Genomic DNA, 15,518 nt, shown 5'->3' on the forward strand with positions numbered 1-15,518 from the left:
GAGTAAAAGACATAATCCCTAAGGATATTATGATTGGAAATGATATTAAAGCTATGGTCAGTCAAGTTAATACAAACCAGGCACAAGAGAGGATTGATCCTAAGGTTATGCCTATGGAGGGTTTCTCCAAAAGTTTGTCTTTGGAAAGTAGCTGTTTGGCTGTGAATGAAGTTTCTGAATGTCTATCTAATGTCTCAGAAGTAAACCTGGAATTAGATCAAGCGAAGGGAGAGGAGAACAAGGAGATTTTGGATGAGCCTAGGCAGTCTTGTGAGCTGATGGCTTTATCTAGTCAGCAGTTTGGGAAGGCAAGGAGAGTGGAAGATGAGTGTCCCTATACCTTATCTGTTTCCTGTGCGAAGAATAGTGACAGTGAAGGAAATGTGCCTGTGTCTGTCAGGGGTATTGACTTGCCTATGGAGGAAGCTACCCCAGTCTCCAAGCAGTTGTCTGTGAACAGCCGGGTGTGCTGGGACAAGGGAAATGAAATCCCAAACTGTATGTCTAGTAAAGGAAAATGCGTCGCCAACTCTTTTTTGTCTGTGGAGCAGACAGAAGGTGCCTTTCGGCCTGTGATGGTTGAGAGTAATTTAGTTGTCTCAGAGTTGGTTCTGGATTTAACTAAAGCCCAGGAAGGGAATGGTCCTAAGTTTGCATCTGCTGGGGAGAATGGCACCGTAACTAGGTTGCATCCAGTTAGTGTCTTAGCAAAATCCCAGAGACCAGACAATTCTGGTGCTTGTATTTGGCCTGTTGCTCATGTGTGGTTGGAGAAGGGTGTAACAACTCTGTCTGATCAGGGTGATACCCTAGCCAGGGCACAAGGAGAGCAGAAAGGTAATTTGGTTGTGGTACCTACGGACAGTTTAACAACTTGTAGCAAAAAGGAAAAAATTCCTAAGCTTGTGTGTGGCAAAGAGAAGGGAAATATTTCTAACCTTTTATCAAGGAAGTCTATGGGTTCGCCTGAAAGGGGATTGTGTAGAGATCTGCCTGATGGGCCAAAGGTGATCCTGAATGTAAGTAAGACCCAGACAGAGTCTGTTGTTGCTCAGGAAAGTGTTCCTTTAGAGCAAGCCCTAGGTGAAGAGGGTAAGGGCAGAATTTCTGTGAGGGGTGAATTGCTGCTTAGAAAAGCTCCTGGAGAAAGGAATCCTCATGGTATTCGGTGCAAGCAGTTCCCTGCAACTGAAGGGTGTGAGAGTGATTTAATCAAGGAAGTTTCAGTTCCTAGCAGCCAAAAATTGTCTGTTGTGAATGGATCCACTGACTTTCCTTTTAAAAGATCCAGTGTGGGTAGCTTTGAGAAGGTCTCAGAGGAAGTAAAAGTTGTTAAGGAATTGAGGCAGCCCTATAACCAAGTGCCTGTGTGGGGCCAACCTGTTGGGGAGACAATGGTGTTGGAACAGGAATGTCTCCTTTCTGATTCTTTAAATGAGCAGTTTGTGCTTCAGGGTTTGAGGACAGATTTGGTTACTGATGTGTCAGAGCAGAGCAGTTTTATGGCTGAATGCTTGAGGATGCGGGGGAGAGCGAGCAAAGTCTCACCCGCAGACTCTTTGGATTTGTGTGGTATCTCTTTAAGGCAGAGTCCAGCCTTGGAAATGATAGCAGTTAAGGATGTGAAAACTGGTGGACTGGCTGTGGTCTGGGGTAGTGCAAATTACTTGCCTGGCTGGGAAAGGGAGGACTTGTGTAAGGGGACTGTTGCCCCCTTATTAACATTCAGTGGGGGTGTTTTGGTTGGCTAGCTCCCAGCACTAAAAGGGGAAGGGTCGAGGGCAAATCAGGAGCCTGAGACTGACAGTCCCCAGGAACCATGGGGAGAGGCCAATGCTCCAGATCAGCCTGATTGACAGGGCGGGCAGGCTAATCAGGGAGTCAGGAGGCCAGAGGGGGTCCCGTCCTCCGTGTGAACTGGAATGGCCTGAGTCAGACTGAGTGGGGCCGAGCTAAGGAGAGAGCAGGGGCCCAAGCTGAGCTGGAGAGCAGAACCGTGCCAGATCCAGAGCCAGAGACGCAGCCCAGGGAGAGCAGATCCTGTGCTGGGAGCAGAGGTGCAGCCGCAGAGCCAGAGACGCAGCCCAGGGAGAGCAGATCCTGTGCTGGGAGTGGAGCTGCAGCCACAGAGCCAGAGACGCAGCCCGGGGAGAGCAGATCCTGTGCTGGGAGCAGAGGTGCAGCCGCAGAGCCAGAGACGCAGCCCAGGGAGAGTAGATCCTGTGCTGGGAGTGGAGCTGCAGCCACAGAGCCAGAGACGCAGCCCAGGGAGAGCAGATCCTGTGCTGGGAGCAGAGCTGCAGCCGCAGAGCCAGGTGTGGTGAGCAAGTGGGGCCAGCCAAGGGGGAACCTGGTCAAAGGGCCCAGCACAGAAAGACACCCCCAGACAAGGGCCCTTGCAGGCAAGACCGGGAGGGGGACCTTAACCCTACGGGGGGCTGACGCTGGGAAGAAGGGTCCCACCACTCAAAGCCCGGAGGTGTGTGGCCACCACCATTGCAAGTGTCCAACCCGCAGCGTCTCTGCAGCACGGCCTGGGCCTGAGAAGGAGGCCTGGGACCTACAAGAAGCAGACTGTGACCTGCCCTGACATTCCAGAGACACTGGTTGTGATGTTCCCTGCCACAGAGCAGGGTGATGTGTTTTCCTTTAACCTTTCCCATTTTTCCTTGTTCTTTTCTTTAGATTAATTGTTAATTAAACAACTTGTATTTGCTTTAAATTGTATGGAATAATCAGTGGGTCAGGGAGGTGCCCAGTGTAAAGAGAGTACCCCGGAGTGGGGACACCCTAGCCCCTGTCCTAGGTGACCACAGCAGGGTTGGGGGTCGAGCCCCCCAGGAATCCTGGGCCCAGCCTTGTTGGGGTTACGAGGACTCAGCCAGACAGGAGAGTGGAAGGGGAGCCCTCAAGGGCAGGGAGGCCTCTGGGTAAAGGAAGTGGGAGCGGGGACTCAGATCCTTTCGCTTGCCCACCTCACCGGGGTAGTGCAGAAGTCAGGAAATTTCCCCACAATAGCGGGACCATTCCCCCGCTTACATAATTGGCGTCACGAACAGGATCCTATCCACAGGGTCCATCCCATTGGTTTTCTGGTTAAGTTCTAGTAGCATGGTCCGGGCCTAGTTGAGCACCCTACCATGGCTGGAATTGAAGAACTACGAACCCAGTTTGCTAAACTTCAGCGCAGATTATCAGACCAAGCGGAGGCATTACAGCAAGCTAGAACTGAACAGAGAGAAGCCTTATCGCTGGCCAAGGCAGTAATAGAGCAACAGACAGCAGAAGCTAAGAAACCCCCTACTATTTATGTCCCACGGGAGCGGAAGGTCACGGAGTTTGGTGGCTTCCCGACTAGACCAGGAGACATTACAGTAGAGGAGTGGGTCAAGTCTGTGAAGGCGGCTCTGCGTGTGCTAAGAGTACCTGAAGAAGATCATGTGGACTTCATAGAGGAGCACCTCAAGGGCCAGGCCAAGGCCACAGTAAAGTTCATGGCAGTGGCAGACAAAAAAAATGTGGAAAAGATATTTGAACTCCTCCTAGAAGTGTATGGGGACAAGGTACCTATTGGAACCCGACTAAAGGAGTTCTTTGAGAGAAAGCAGGAGCCCGGTGAAACTATCCGGGCATATGCATATGACCTCCAGGAGAAAATGAGCAGAGTGGAGCGGCGAGACCCTCAGCGAGTTCCAGACCCAGATACGGTTCTGAAAGAGCAGTTAGTGCTGGGGCTCCAGGATGATTCCCTCCGCCGTGAAATGAAAAGGAGGTTTAAGGAAGAGCCCAGTAAGAAGTTCCATGAACTCATGCAGGCTGCTATTATGTGGTCAGAAGAAGAGGAAGTTCCTGTGGCAGAGACAGCAAAGACTAACCCCCGTACACGAAGTGGCGGCCTTGTGAATGCAGCTGCTGGGGAAAAGGCCCTGCCCCAAACACAGCTAACATTGGAAAGCTTGAGTGAAGCTGTCCAAAAACTGGCGGTCCAGCAGGGGGAGATGCTGAAAGTGATGACTGAGGTGATGAAAGGAAAACCTCCCACTAATATGCCAAGATATCCAAGGGCCCCAGGATCCCGAAGATCTCCACTGAAGGACGAGCTGGGAAGATACATTTGTTATACTTGCGAAAGGCCAGGACATACTAGCCGAGATTGTACACTGAGAAGGAGACTGGAGTCCCAGGCGCCTGAAATTCAAAAGGCACCGGGAGCAAGCAGCCAACCATCAGAAGGCCAAGTGGGGACTGAAGGGTTTCTACGGCTGTCCCTAGGAAAAGGGCAGTGTGTCAGCAGCAAGGAAAAGGACCCTGATGATGTTAGTGTATTCAACGACTTCTGTGGCCGAGCTTTCGGGGACTGCTTGACAGTGGATATAACCATAGCAGGGGTGAGAACCCGCTGTTTGATAGACACTGGCTCAGAAGTCACCACTATTTCTGAATCATATTTCCGAAACTACTTAAAAGAGAGAGATCTGACCATGCATAATACCCGATTTGTACAGCTAACGGCAGCTAATGGACTTGCCATCCCTGTGGTGGGGTGTCTTGAAGCTGATGTAGGGTACATGGGTCGAACAATCCCTGGGAAATGCATTTTTATCCTAAAGGACACAGCTTCAGGAAAGACTTTAATGGAGAACAGAGTACCGGGAATTCTCGGGATGAATATTATAAGAGAGCTGAAAGAATTACTGTTGGTAGGAGAAGGAACCCTGGAGATGAACCGTCACGGGCAGCCTAGGAAGGACGCTACACTGAAGCGGGTACTAGCCCAAGTGGAGAGACATGGACGTTTCCCGGGTCCAACGGGACAAATTGGCTATGTTAAGGTGGCAGGGAGACAGAAGGTGGTTATACCTCCCTGGAGTGAGAAGATTATTGATGGGCGCTGCCGGGTGCCAAGCGACTTTGACGGATACAGAGTGCTTGTCGAGCCAACACCTGGGGCCAGTCTCCCTAATGGGCTCCTGGTTGCAAATGTACTTGCTAATGCCAGCAAAGGAAAAGTGCCAGTCAGGCTGTTAAACTCAAGTAAGAAGGCCATAAAATTGTACCCCCGAACCAGAGTGGCAGAGGTACACCGTCCTGAAGGAGTGGTGCCCCCATTGGGGGTGGCCTTGGAAGAAAATGGGGATGAGCTGCGGGTGATAGAAGTAAAAAAAGGCACACAGGTTACCACATCGCAAGCGGCACCTGATGGAGAGCTACCCATTCCAGTCCAAGTGGACCTCCAACAGCTAACCCCTACACAGGTTGGCCGTTTGCGGGCGCTACTGGAGAAACATCAAGAGGTCTTTTCCAGGGATGAGCGGGACTTTGGTTACACCACCACAGTGACACACCAAATAGCCACTGGAGATGCTGTCCCGATAAAACAGAGACACCGGCGGATCTCACCACGAGTGTTCCAGGAGGTAAAAAAACACATTCTGGACCTAGTGACTCAAGGTGTCCTTAAAGAAAGCCACAGTCCGTGGGCATCACCCGCAGTGATTGTAATAAAAAAAGATGGTGGGGTGCGATTTTGCTGTGACTACAGGAAACTGAATGAGGTAACGCACAAGGATGCCTACCCGCTACCCCGGGTGGAAGAGTCACTGGATGCATTAGGAAGTGCAAGAGTGTTTTCAACCCTCGATTTAACTTCTGGTTATTTCCAGGTTGCAGTGGAAGAACGAGACCGGGAAAAGACAGCAGTGACGACTCCGTTTGGGCTGTTTGAATGGACACGTATGCCATTCGGCTTGTGTAATGCACCTGCTACGTTCCAGAGACTAATGGAGGGGGTGTTAGGAGACTATATCTTAGACACTTTGCTGATATACCTGGACGATGTTATTGTGTTTTCCAAGGATTTTGAGAGTCATATGGAAAAATTGGACTTGGTTTTCACACGATTGAAGGAACATGGATTGAAGCTGAAGCCAAGTAAGTGCTGCCTCCTAAGTGAAAAAGTCAAATTCTTGGGCCATGTGATTTCAAAGGATGGAATCCAGGTAGATGAAGAGAAGACCAGGGCGCTGGAAAATTGGCCGGTCCCCAAGAATGCCAAGCAAGTGCGGCAGGCTCTAGGTTTCATGAGCTATTACAGACGATTTGTTCCAAAGTTTGCACACATTGCTGCACCACTATATGGACTAGTGGGCCAGCCTGCCCAAAGGAAGGGAAGGGATCAATGTTTTGTGTGGGATGATGCCTGTCAGACAGCTTTTGACAAATTAAGACATCGGCTGATGTCACCACCTGTGCTTGCATATCCTGACTTTAGCCTGCCATTTATAGTGACAACAGACGGGAGCCTGCACGGCCTAGGTGCGGTGCTCAGCCAGAAGCAAGAGGGGGCCGAGCGTGTGATCGCATATGCGAGCCGAGGGCTGAGGAGGTCAGAAAGAAATGACAAAAACTACAGTGCTTTTAAACTAGAACTGTTGGCCTTGAAGTGGGCTATCACTGAAAAATTTAAGGATTATTTAGTGTACTCTAAATTCACGGTAATCTCAGACCACAATCCACTCCGATACCTGGCAACGGCTAACTTAGGTGCAATTGAACACCGCTGGGTGGCCCAACTCGCTGAGTTCACTTTTGAAGTACAGTATAAACCTGGAAGGCAGAACATCAATGCTGACACCCTGTCTAGATTGCCTCTGGAGGAGGAGTCAGAAGAGGGCGAGGATCTGGAGAAAGACTTCCTAGTCATTCCTGCAGATGTTGTGCGTACGTGTTTGTGGCTAGAGAATCCAAAGCCCGAGGACGAAGTGACGGTAAAGGATGCAGTACAAAACCTGGTAAGAGGAGAGAGCGCAATAATCTCGGGGTACTCATGGGAGGAGATTCAAACTCTGCAACGAGAAGGTGATGTTGGACCTGTCTTAGTGGCAGTCATGAGCCAAACGAGGCCAGACCGGAGATTTGGGGCCAGATACCCCCAGTCTAAGAAGCTAGCCAGACAGTGGGAACGACTTAGATTACATCGTGGAGTGCTGTTCCGGGTAACATATCATCCCCGAGATGGTGAAGAAGTGTGGCAGTTAGTGGTGCCTGTGTCACTCCGCCGTCAAGTTTATGAAGCCAGGCATGATCATGGGGGGCATTTTGGAGACAGGAGCACTCTGGAGGTAATGAGGAGAAACTATTACTGGCCCACGATGGGTAGCGACGTGCAAGTGTGGATCCGTCAGTGCAAACGGTGTGCCTTAGCCAAGGATGTGTTTCCTCCCAACCGAGCCCCTTTGACCTGTACTAATGTGACTGCCCCAATGGAGGTCCTAGCGATGGATTACACACGGCTAGAGAGATCTTCAGAGGGGTATGAGAACATACTGGTTCTCACGGACATGTTCACCCGATTCACTGTTGCAGTTCCAACTAGAAACCAGACAGCGCGGACAACGGCTGAAGCCCTCATAAAACACTGGTTTGTGTACTATGGTTGTCCGGCACGGTTACACTCGGATCAGGGGAGGAATTTTGAATCAGAGGTGATATCTGAATTGTGTAAATTGTATGGCATAGCCAAAAGCCGAACAACACCCTATCACCCGCAAGGAAATGCTCAGTGCGAGAGATTTAACCGGACAATGCATGACATGCTAAGAACGCTCCCGCCAGAAAAGAAGCGAGCCTGGCAGGAACATCTTCCTGAGCTGGTGTTGGCCTATAACAGCCATGTCCATTCGTCGACAGGTTACGCTCCTTTTTATCTCATGTTTGGGAGGGATCCCAGGTTGCCATTGGATATTCTGGACAGAGAGGGCCCTGAGGAGGATGAGGTGACCAATTTGGATGACTGGGTCAAAGGTCACCATGACAGGCTGAAGATAGCCTGTGACGTTGCTCTCAATACAACTAAAGACACAGCCCGGAGTAGGAAAAGGACTTATGATCGCAAGTCCAGTGGGGCTCTCATCAGGCCTGGTGACCGTGTACTAGTTCGTAACCATAGACACCGGGGGCGTAATAAAATACAGGACAAATGGGAGTCAAATCCCCACATTGTAGTCGCTCACAACAATCCTGAGCTACCAGTTTACACCATCCGGCCTGAACGAGGAGGTCCTGAGAGAGTAGTACATAGGGACCAGTTGAAACATTGCACTCTTAGTCCAGACAGGGACCATAGGAGGCGTAGATCAGTACACCCCGAGGAGGCTGAAACCAATTGGGAAATGGTTCTAGTCCCACAAACCGAATATAGAGAGGGACCGAGTGGGGCAAACCCAAACCCTAACGAGAATGGCCAGATCCTTCAAACTGACCCAGTATTACCCGAGGATAGGGAAATAGAAAATATGGGTAACGAACCACCAGTCTTAAGAAGGTCCCAGAGGGCTAATAAGGGTGTACTTCCTGTTAGACTTAGAGATAATTATGTTATTGGTTCTATGTAGTGTTTTAATGAATATTGTTATGTATGGTATTAAGAAGTAGATGTGGAATGTTAAATATGTTAAATGTTCTTTTGATAATTGTTAATGGGTTGTTGATATACAATGACATGGGTTATGTTGTTACCATGGGGCCCGGATGTACCGGTGTGAATATTGTGGATGTGGCAGTATTTTAGCAAGGGGGAATGTAAGGGGACTGTTGCCCCCTTATTAACATTCAGTGGGGGTGTTTTGGTTGGCTAGCTCCCAGCACTAAAAGGGGAAGGGTCGAGGGCAAATCAGGAGCCTGAGACTGACAGTCCCCAGGAACCATGGGGAGAGGCCAATGCTCCAGATCAGCCTGATTGACAGGGCGGGCAGGCTAATCAGGGAGTCAGGAGGCCAGAGGGGGTCCCGTCCTCCGTGTGAACTGGAATGGCCTGAGTCAGACTGAGTGGGGCCGAGCTAAGGAGAGAGCAGGGGCCCAAGCTGAGCTGGAGAGCAGAACCGTGCCAGATCCAGAGCCAGAGACGCAGCCCAGGGAGAGCAGATCCTGTGCTGGGAGCAGAGGTGCAGCCGCAGAGCCAGAGACGCAGCCCAGGGAGAGCAGATCCTGTGCTGGGAGTGGAGCTGCAGCCACAGAGCCAGAGACGCAGCCCGGGGAGAGCAGATCCTGTGCTGGGAGCAGAGGTGCAGCCGCAGAGCCAGAGACGCAGCCCAGGGAGAGTAGATCCTGTGCTGGGAGTGGAGCTGCAGCCACAGAGCCAGAGACGCAGCCCAGGGAGAGCAGATCCTGTGCTGGGAGCAGAGCTGCAGCCGCAGAGCCAGGTGTGGTGAGCAAGTGGGGCCAGCCAAGGGGGAACCTGGTCAAAGGGCCCAGCACAGAAAGACACCCCCAGACAAGGGCCCTTGCAGGCAAGACCGGGAGGGGGACCTTAACCCTACGGGGGGCTGACGCTGGGAAGAAGGGTCCCACCACTCAAAGCCCGGAGGTGTGTGGCCACCACCATTGCAAGTGTCCAACCCGCAGCGTCTCTGCAGCACGGCCTGGGCCTGAGAAGGAGGCCTGGGACCTACAAGAAGCAGACTGTGACCTGCCCTGACATTCCAGAGACACTGGTTGTGATGTTCCCTGCCACAGAGCAGGGTGATGTGTTTTCCTTTAACCTTTCCCATTTTTCCTTGTTCTTTTCTTTAGATTAATTGTTAATTAAACAACTTGTATTTGCTTTAAATTGTATGGAATAATCAGTGGGTCAGGGAGGTGCCCAGTGTAAAGAGAGTACCCCGGAGTGGGGACACCCTAGCCCCTGTCCTAGGTGACCACAGCAGGGTTGGGGGTCGAGCCCCCCAGGAATCCTGGGCCCAGCCTTGTTGGGGTTACGAGGACTCAGCCAGACAGGAGAGTGGAAGGGGAGCCCTCAAGGGCAGGGAGGCCTCTGGGTAAAGGAAGTGGGAGCGGGGACTCAGATCCTTTCGCTTGCCCACCTCACCGGGGTAGTGCAGAAGTCAGGAAATTTCCCCACAATAGCGGGACCATTCCCCCGCTTACACTTGGTAATAGCTGTTAGCACAGAGGGCCCACCCCATCAGCCAGTGAATTCTGTTAAGCAAGAGAAATCAGGGTTTGATCCTGCAGGACAAGGAGGAAAGAGAAAACTGAATTTTGCAAAGGGAAGCCACAGGTTAACCCTAAAATGCCCAAACTCCAATGGTATTGAGCCAAAGGTGTGGCATGACAAACATGATTGTAGATGGACACTTGCAATGAACTTGTTGTTATTGCTAAATTTTGTAATGAATGTGTTGCTATTGCCACAAACTGTAAAAATATACAATGTGCCTAATCTTTTGGAGAATCCCTTGAACATGTTAAAAGGAATACATGAGAACACACGTTATGTTAAAAGGCCTTGTTACACTGGGGTTTCACAGTTAATGCCTATAAACAATATGGGAACTTTTCACAAGGGAAAAGGCATTCCAGACCTAATGTGCTGTATGAAAAGGAAGACTGAGGCACACTACCATATTGCTTTCATGGCTAAATGCCAAGATTCCTGTACTATGAAGAACATTAATATCTGCATTTATTCGATGTTAATTGGGTTCCAAACATTTGCCCGAGCTTGTATGGATAAAGTAGCTGTTTTCTTTAGCTCTTGGCAAGATCACATGACACATACAGGAACCATGCTGCCAGAGCAGATCCAATCCACTATTGTTCTAACTAAGTTTTACCTTGAGTTTGTAAAGAGGTTCAATCATGTGGTTGAACATGATTTTGATAAACCATTTCTGTTACACACTGGTATGGCTCCTACCCCAATACTAGCTGTAGTGAGACAGAACCCAGGATGGGGAGCTCTTGGGATGCAGTCAGTGATGTTTGTGTCATCCCTTCCTGCATCAATTTTGCGTTGGGGGTGTGACGTTATTGACATAAACTGGGACCGTCTAGATCATTGTTGCAACCAAGGTCCTGTAGTGGCACGCAAATCTTGTATAAAGGGGGTCAAATGAGGTGCCTAGGACAAGGTTATGGTTTACTGGTTATGATTATGCTGTCTATATGTGTGTATCAATTTTGTAGTTGAAGTTATAAATATTGGCTCTATACTGTCTGTATGGCAAACTTATGCTATGCTTCTGGGTGACATCCCAGACAAGCTGAGATTAGCTCTGCCTAGCCTGCTTGATGGCCCATTAAGGACCATCAGCTATACAATGGACCCATTGAGAGAAGGCAGATACGCCTTGTAACTCAGCAAAGTATACAGGGACTGGCCCATGTGACTCCAGACTCCATTTTGCTGTAATTTTCCACAGTAAGAACAAAGAGGTGTTCTTACACCTGGAAGAGACTATATAAGGCTGATGCCTCATCTCCATCTGGTCTTCAATCCTGCTTCTTACTTCTGGAGGAACTTTGCTACAAACTGAAGCTCTGAACAAAGGACTGAGGACCCATCCCGGCTGGGGATGTATTCCAGAGACTTGATTTGAACCTGCAGTTTATTCCATCGCTGCTGCAAGCCTGAACCAAGAACTTTGCCATTACTGTATGTAATTGATTCCATTTAACCAATTCTAACTCTCATCTCTGTCTTTTTCCTTTTATGAATAAACCTTTAGATTTTAGATTCTAAAGGATTGGCAACAGCGTGATTTGTGGGTAAGATCTGATTTGTATATTGACCTGGGTCTGGGGCTTGGTCCTTTGGGATCAGGAGAACCTTTTTCTTTTACTGGGGTATTGGTTTTCATAACCATTTGTCCCCATAACGAGTGGTACTGGTGGTAATACTGGGAAACTGGAGTGTCTAAGGAGATTGCTTGTGAGACTTGCGGTTAGCCAGTGGGATGAGACCGAAGTTTTAGTCTGGCTGGTATGGTTTGCCTTAGAGGTGGAAGAACCCCGGCCTTGGGCTGTAACTGCCCTGTTTGAGCAATTTGTCCTGAGTTGGCACTCTCGGTTGGGTCCCGCCAGAACCGCATTGTCACAACTCCCTAGAGAATACTCTCACAGGAGAGGCTAACGAGGATGACCACAACCCTCCTACACCTCCCTTCAGCAAAGAGCGTCGGCTAGTCTCAGAGAGACGGCGCCGCTCATTCTCTTTGCATCCAGCGAGATGATCAGACTGTCAGTGGCTCACACAGAGAGGAAAGGGGAGGGAAGATGGGTTCACACACTCCTAGACCCAGGTAGCTTCCTTGCCGGACGATGCCAGGCCGAGTCAGCCCACCGTGAGTCAGATCTCCTAAAAGATCCTCTAGTTACCGGGCTTGTGTTAGAGTAGTTCTGGTCACGAGCCAAAAGACTTCGCAGAGTACTCTGGGCATCTTCTGGTAACTCTCAATTCGCACTGGTGTTTACACACACACACACACACACACACACACACACACACACACACACACACACACACACACACCCACCCAAGGCCTCTATTTCCAAATACCACGATGCATCTGTACCTTATGTCCAGACTCAATACACTATGAGGCGGTAACAACCCCTCTTGAGGCGGTAACAACCCCTCAGCACAGGTGCATACCTATGCATTTTTTATATGCATATGGGGGCGGCCAAACTAACAGGTCCCAGAACCACATACAACTACCTTATTGGGGGCGGCAAAACAATGCCCCAGAACCGCTCTGCATCAGATCTTGCTGCACAGTCAATAAGTTTGGATGGCGTGAGCCCAACAGGGACAGACGGCTCCACGGACAGTCCTTCCTTGACACCCCAATAGAGATTTTAAAAGGTCTCTTACCTCTATTGTGGCGCCATGGGGTTCGAAGGGGAACGATCCGTAGCAGCTGCCGGTACCTCTGCAGGCGTTGTCATCCCGGACGAGCCCCCAAATTCATAGAATCATAGAATATCAGAGTTGGAAGGGACCTCAAGAGGTCATCTAGTCCAACCCCCTGCTCAAAGCAGGACCAATTCCCAGCTAAATCATCCCAGCCAGGGCTTTGTCAAGCCGGGCCTTAAAAACCTCCAAGGAAGGAGACTCCACCACCTCCCTAGGTAACGCATTCCAGTGTTTCACCACCCTCCTAGTGAAATAGTTTTTCCTGATTTCCAACCTGGACCTCCCCCACTGCAACTTGAGACCATTGCTCCTTGTTCTGTCGTCTGCCACCACTGAGAACAGCCGAGCTCCATCCTCTTTGGAACCCCCCTTCAGGTAGTTGAAGGCTGCTATCAAATCCCCCCTCATTCTTCTTTTCTGGAGACTAAACAATCCCAGTTCCCTCAGCCTCTCCTCATAAGTCATGTGCTCCAGACCCCTAATCATTTTTGTTGCCCTCCGCTGGACTCTTTCCAATTTTTCCACATCCTTCTTGTAGTGTGGGGCCCAAAACTGGACACAGTATTCCAGATGAGGCCTCACCAATGTCGAATAAAGGGGAACGATCACGTTCCTCGATCTGCTGGCAATGCCCCTACTTATACAGCCCAAAATGCCGTTAGCCTTCTTGGCAACAAGAGCACACTGTTGACTCATATCTAGCTTCTCGTCCACTGTGTCCCCTAGGTCCTTTTCTGCAGAACTGCTACCTAGCCATTCGGTCCCTAGTCTGTAGCAGTGCATGGGATTCTTCCGTCCTAAGTGCAGGACTCTGCACTTGTCCTTGTTGAACCTCATCAGGTTTTTTTCAGCCCAATCCTCTAATTTGTCTAGGTCCCTCTGTATCCGATCCCTACCCTCTAGTGTATCTACCATGCCTCCTAGTTTAGTGTCATCTGCAAACTTGCTGAGAGTGCAGTCCACACCATCCTCCAGATCATTAATAAAGATATTAAACAAAACCGGCCCCAGGACCGACCCTTGGGGCACTCCACTTGAAACCGGCTGCCAACTAGACATGGAGCCATTGATCACTACCCGTTGAGCCCGACGATCTAGCCAGCTTTCTATCCACCTTACAGTCCATTCATCCAGCCCATACTTCTTTAACTTGGCGGCAAGAATACTGTGGGAGACCGTATCAAAAGCTTTGCTAAAGTCAAGGAATAACACATCCACTGCTTTCCCCTCATCCACAGAGCCAGTTATCTCATCATAGAAGGCAATTAGGTTAGTCAGGCACGACTTCCCCTTCGTGAATCCATGCTGACTGTTCCTGATCACTTTCCTCTCCTCTAAATGTTTCATAATTGATTCCTTGAGGACCTGCTCCATGATTTTTCCAGGGACTGAGGTGAGGCTGACTGGCCTGTAGTTCCCCGGATCCTCCTTCTTCCCTTTTTTAAAGATGGGCACTACATTAGCCTTTTTCCAGTCATCTGGGACCTCCCCCGATCGCCATGAGTTTTCAAAAATAATGGCTAATGGCTCTGCAATCTCACCCGCCAACTCCTTTAGCACCCTCGGATGCAGCGCATCCGGCCCCATGGACTTGTGCACGTCCAGTTTTTCTAAATAGTCCCGAAACACTTCTTTCTCCACAGAGGGTTGGTCACCTTCTCCCCATGCTGTACTGCCCAGTGCAGCAATCTGGGAGCTGACCTTGTGCGTGAAGACAGAGGCAAAAAAATCATTGAGTACATTAGCTTTTTCCACATCCTCGGTCACTAGGTTGCCTCCCTTATTCAGTAAGGGGCCCACACTTTCCTTGATTTTCTTCTTGTTGCTAACATACCTGAAGAAACCCTTCTTGTTACTCTTAACATCTCTTGCTAACTGCAACTCCAAGTGTGATTTGGCCTTCCTGATTTCACTCCTGCACGCCTGAGCAATATTTTTATACTCCTCCCTGGTCATTTGTCCAATCTTCCACTTCTTGTAAGCTTCTTTTTTGCGTTTAAGATCAGCAAGGATTTCACTGTTTAGCCAAGCTGGTCGCCTGCCATATTTACTATTCTTTCTACACATCGGGATGGTTTGTTCCTGCAACCTCAATAAGGATTCTTTAAAATACAGCCAGCTCTCCCTGGACCCCTTTGCCCTTCATGTTATTCTCCCAGGGGATCCTGCCCATCTGTTCCCTGAGGGAGTCAAAGTCTGCTTTTCTGAAGTCCAGGGTCCGTATTCTGCTGCTCTCCTTTCTTCCTTGTGTCAGGATCCTGAACTCGACCATCTCATGGTCACTGCCTCCCAGGTTCCCATCCACTTTTGCTTCCCCTACTAGTTCTTCCCTGTTTGTGAGCAGCAGGTCAAGAAAAGCTTTGCCCCTAGTTGGTTCCTCCAGCACTTGCACCAGGAAATTGTCCCCTACACTTTCCAAAAATTTCCTGGATTGCCTGTGCACCGCTGTATTGCTCTCCCAGCGGATATCAGGGTGATTAAAGTCTCCCATGAGAACCAGGGCCTGCGATCTAGCAACTTCTGCTAGTTGCCAGAAGAAAGCCTCATCCACCTCATCCCCCTGGTCTGGTGGTCTATAGCAGACTCCAACCACGACATCACCCTTGTTGCTCCCACTTCTCAACTTTATCCAGAGACTCTCAGGTTTTTCTGTAGTTTCATACCGGAGCTCTGAGCAGTCATACTCCTCTCTTATATACAACGCAACTCCCCCACCTTTTCTGCCCTGCCTGTCCTTCCTGAACAGTTTATATCCATCCATGACAGTACTCCAGTCATGTGAGTTGTCCCACCAAGTCTCTGTTATTCCAATCACATCATA

At 49.8% G+C, this 15,518-nt stretch overlaps 1 protein-coding gene across 1 annotated transcript; it reads left to right on the plus strand.

Moving 5' to 3' along the window:
- The first annotated feature begins 1,688 nt into the window (after positions 1-1,688).
- Positions 1,689-8,448, plus strand: LOC135977994 (uncharacterized). Its single transcript, XM_065579117.1, has one exon. The coding sequence runs from the start codon at positions 3,141-3,143 to the stop codon at positions 8,391-8,393; it is 5,253 nt and encodes a 1,750-aa protein (XP_065435189.1). The 5' UTR covers positions 1,689-3,140; the 3' UTR covers positions 8,394-8,448.
- Positions 8,449-15,518: the final 7,070 nt, after the last annotated feature.

The sequence above is a fragment of the Chrysemys picta genome, unplaced genomic scaffold (genome assembly GCF_011386835.1).
Source record: "Chrysemys picta bellii isolate R12L10 unplaced genomic scaffold, ASM1138683v2 scaf94, whole genome shotgun sequence".
NCBI classification, from domain to species: Eukaryota; Metazoa; Chordata; order Testudines; family Emydidae; genus Chrysemys; species Chrysemys picta.

Coding starts and splice junctions, on each gene's coding strand:
- LOC135977994 (XM_065579117.1), top strand. CDS start 3,141: ATGGCTGGAATTGAAGAACTACGAACCCAGTTTGCTAAACTTCAGCGC.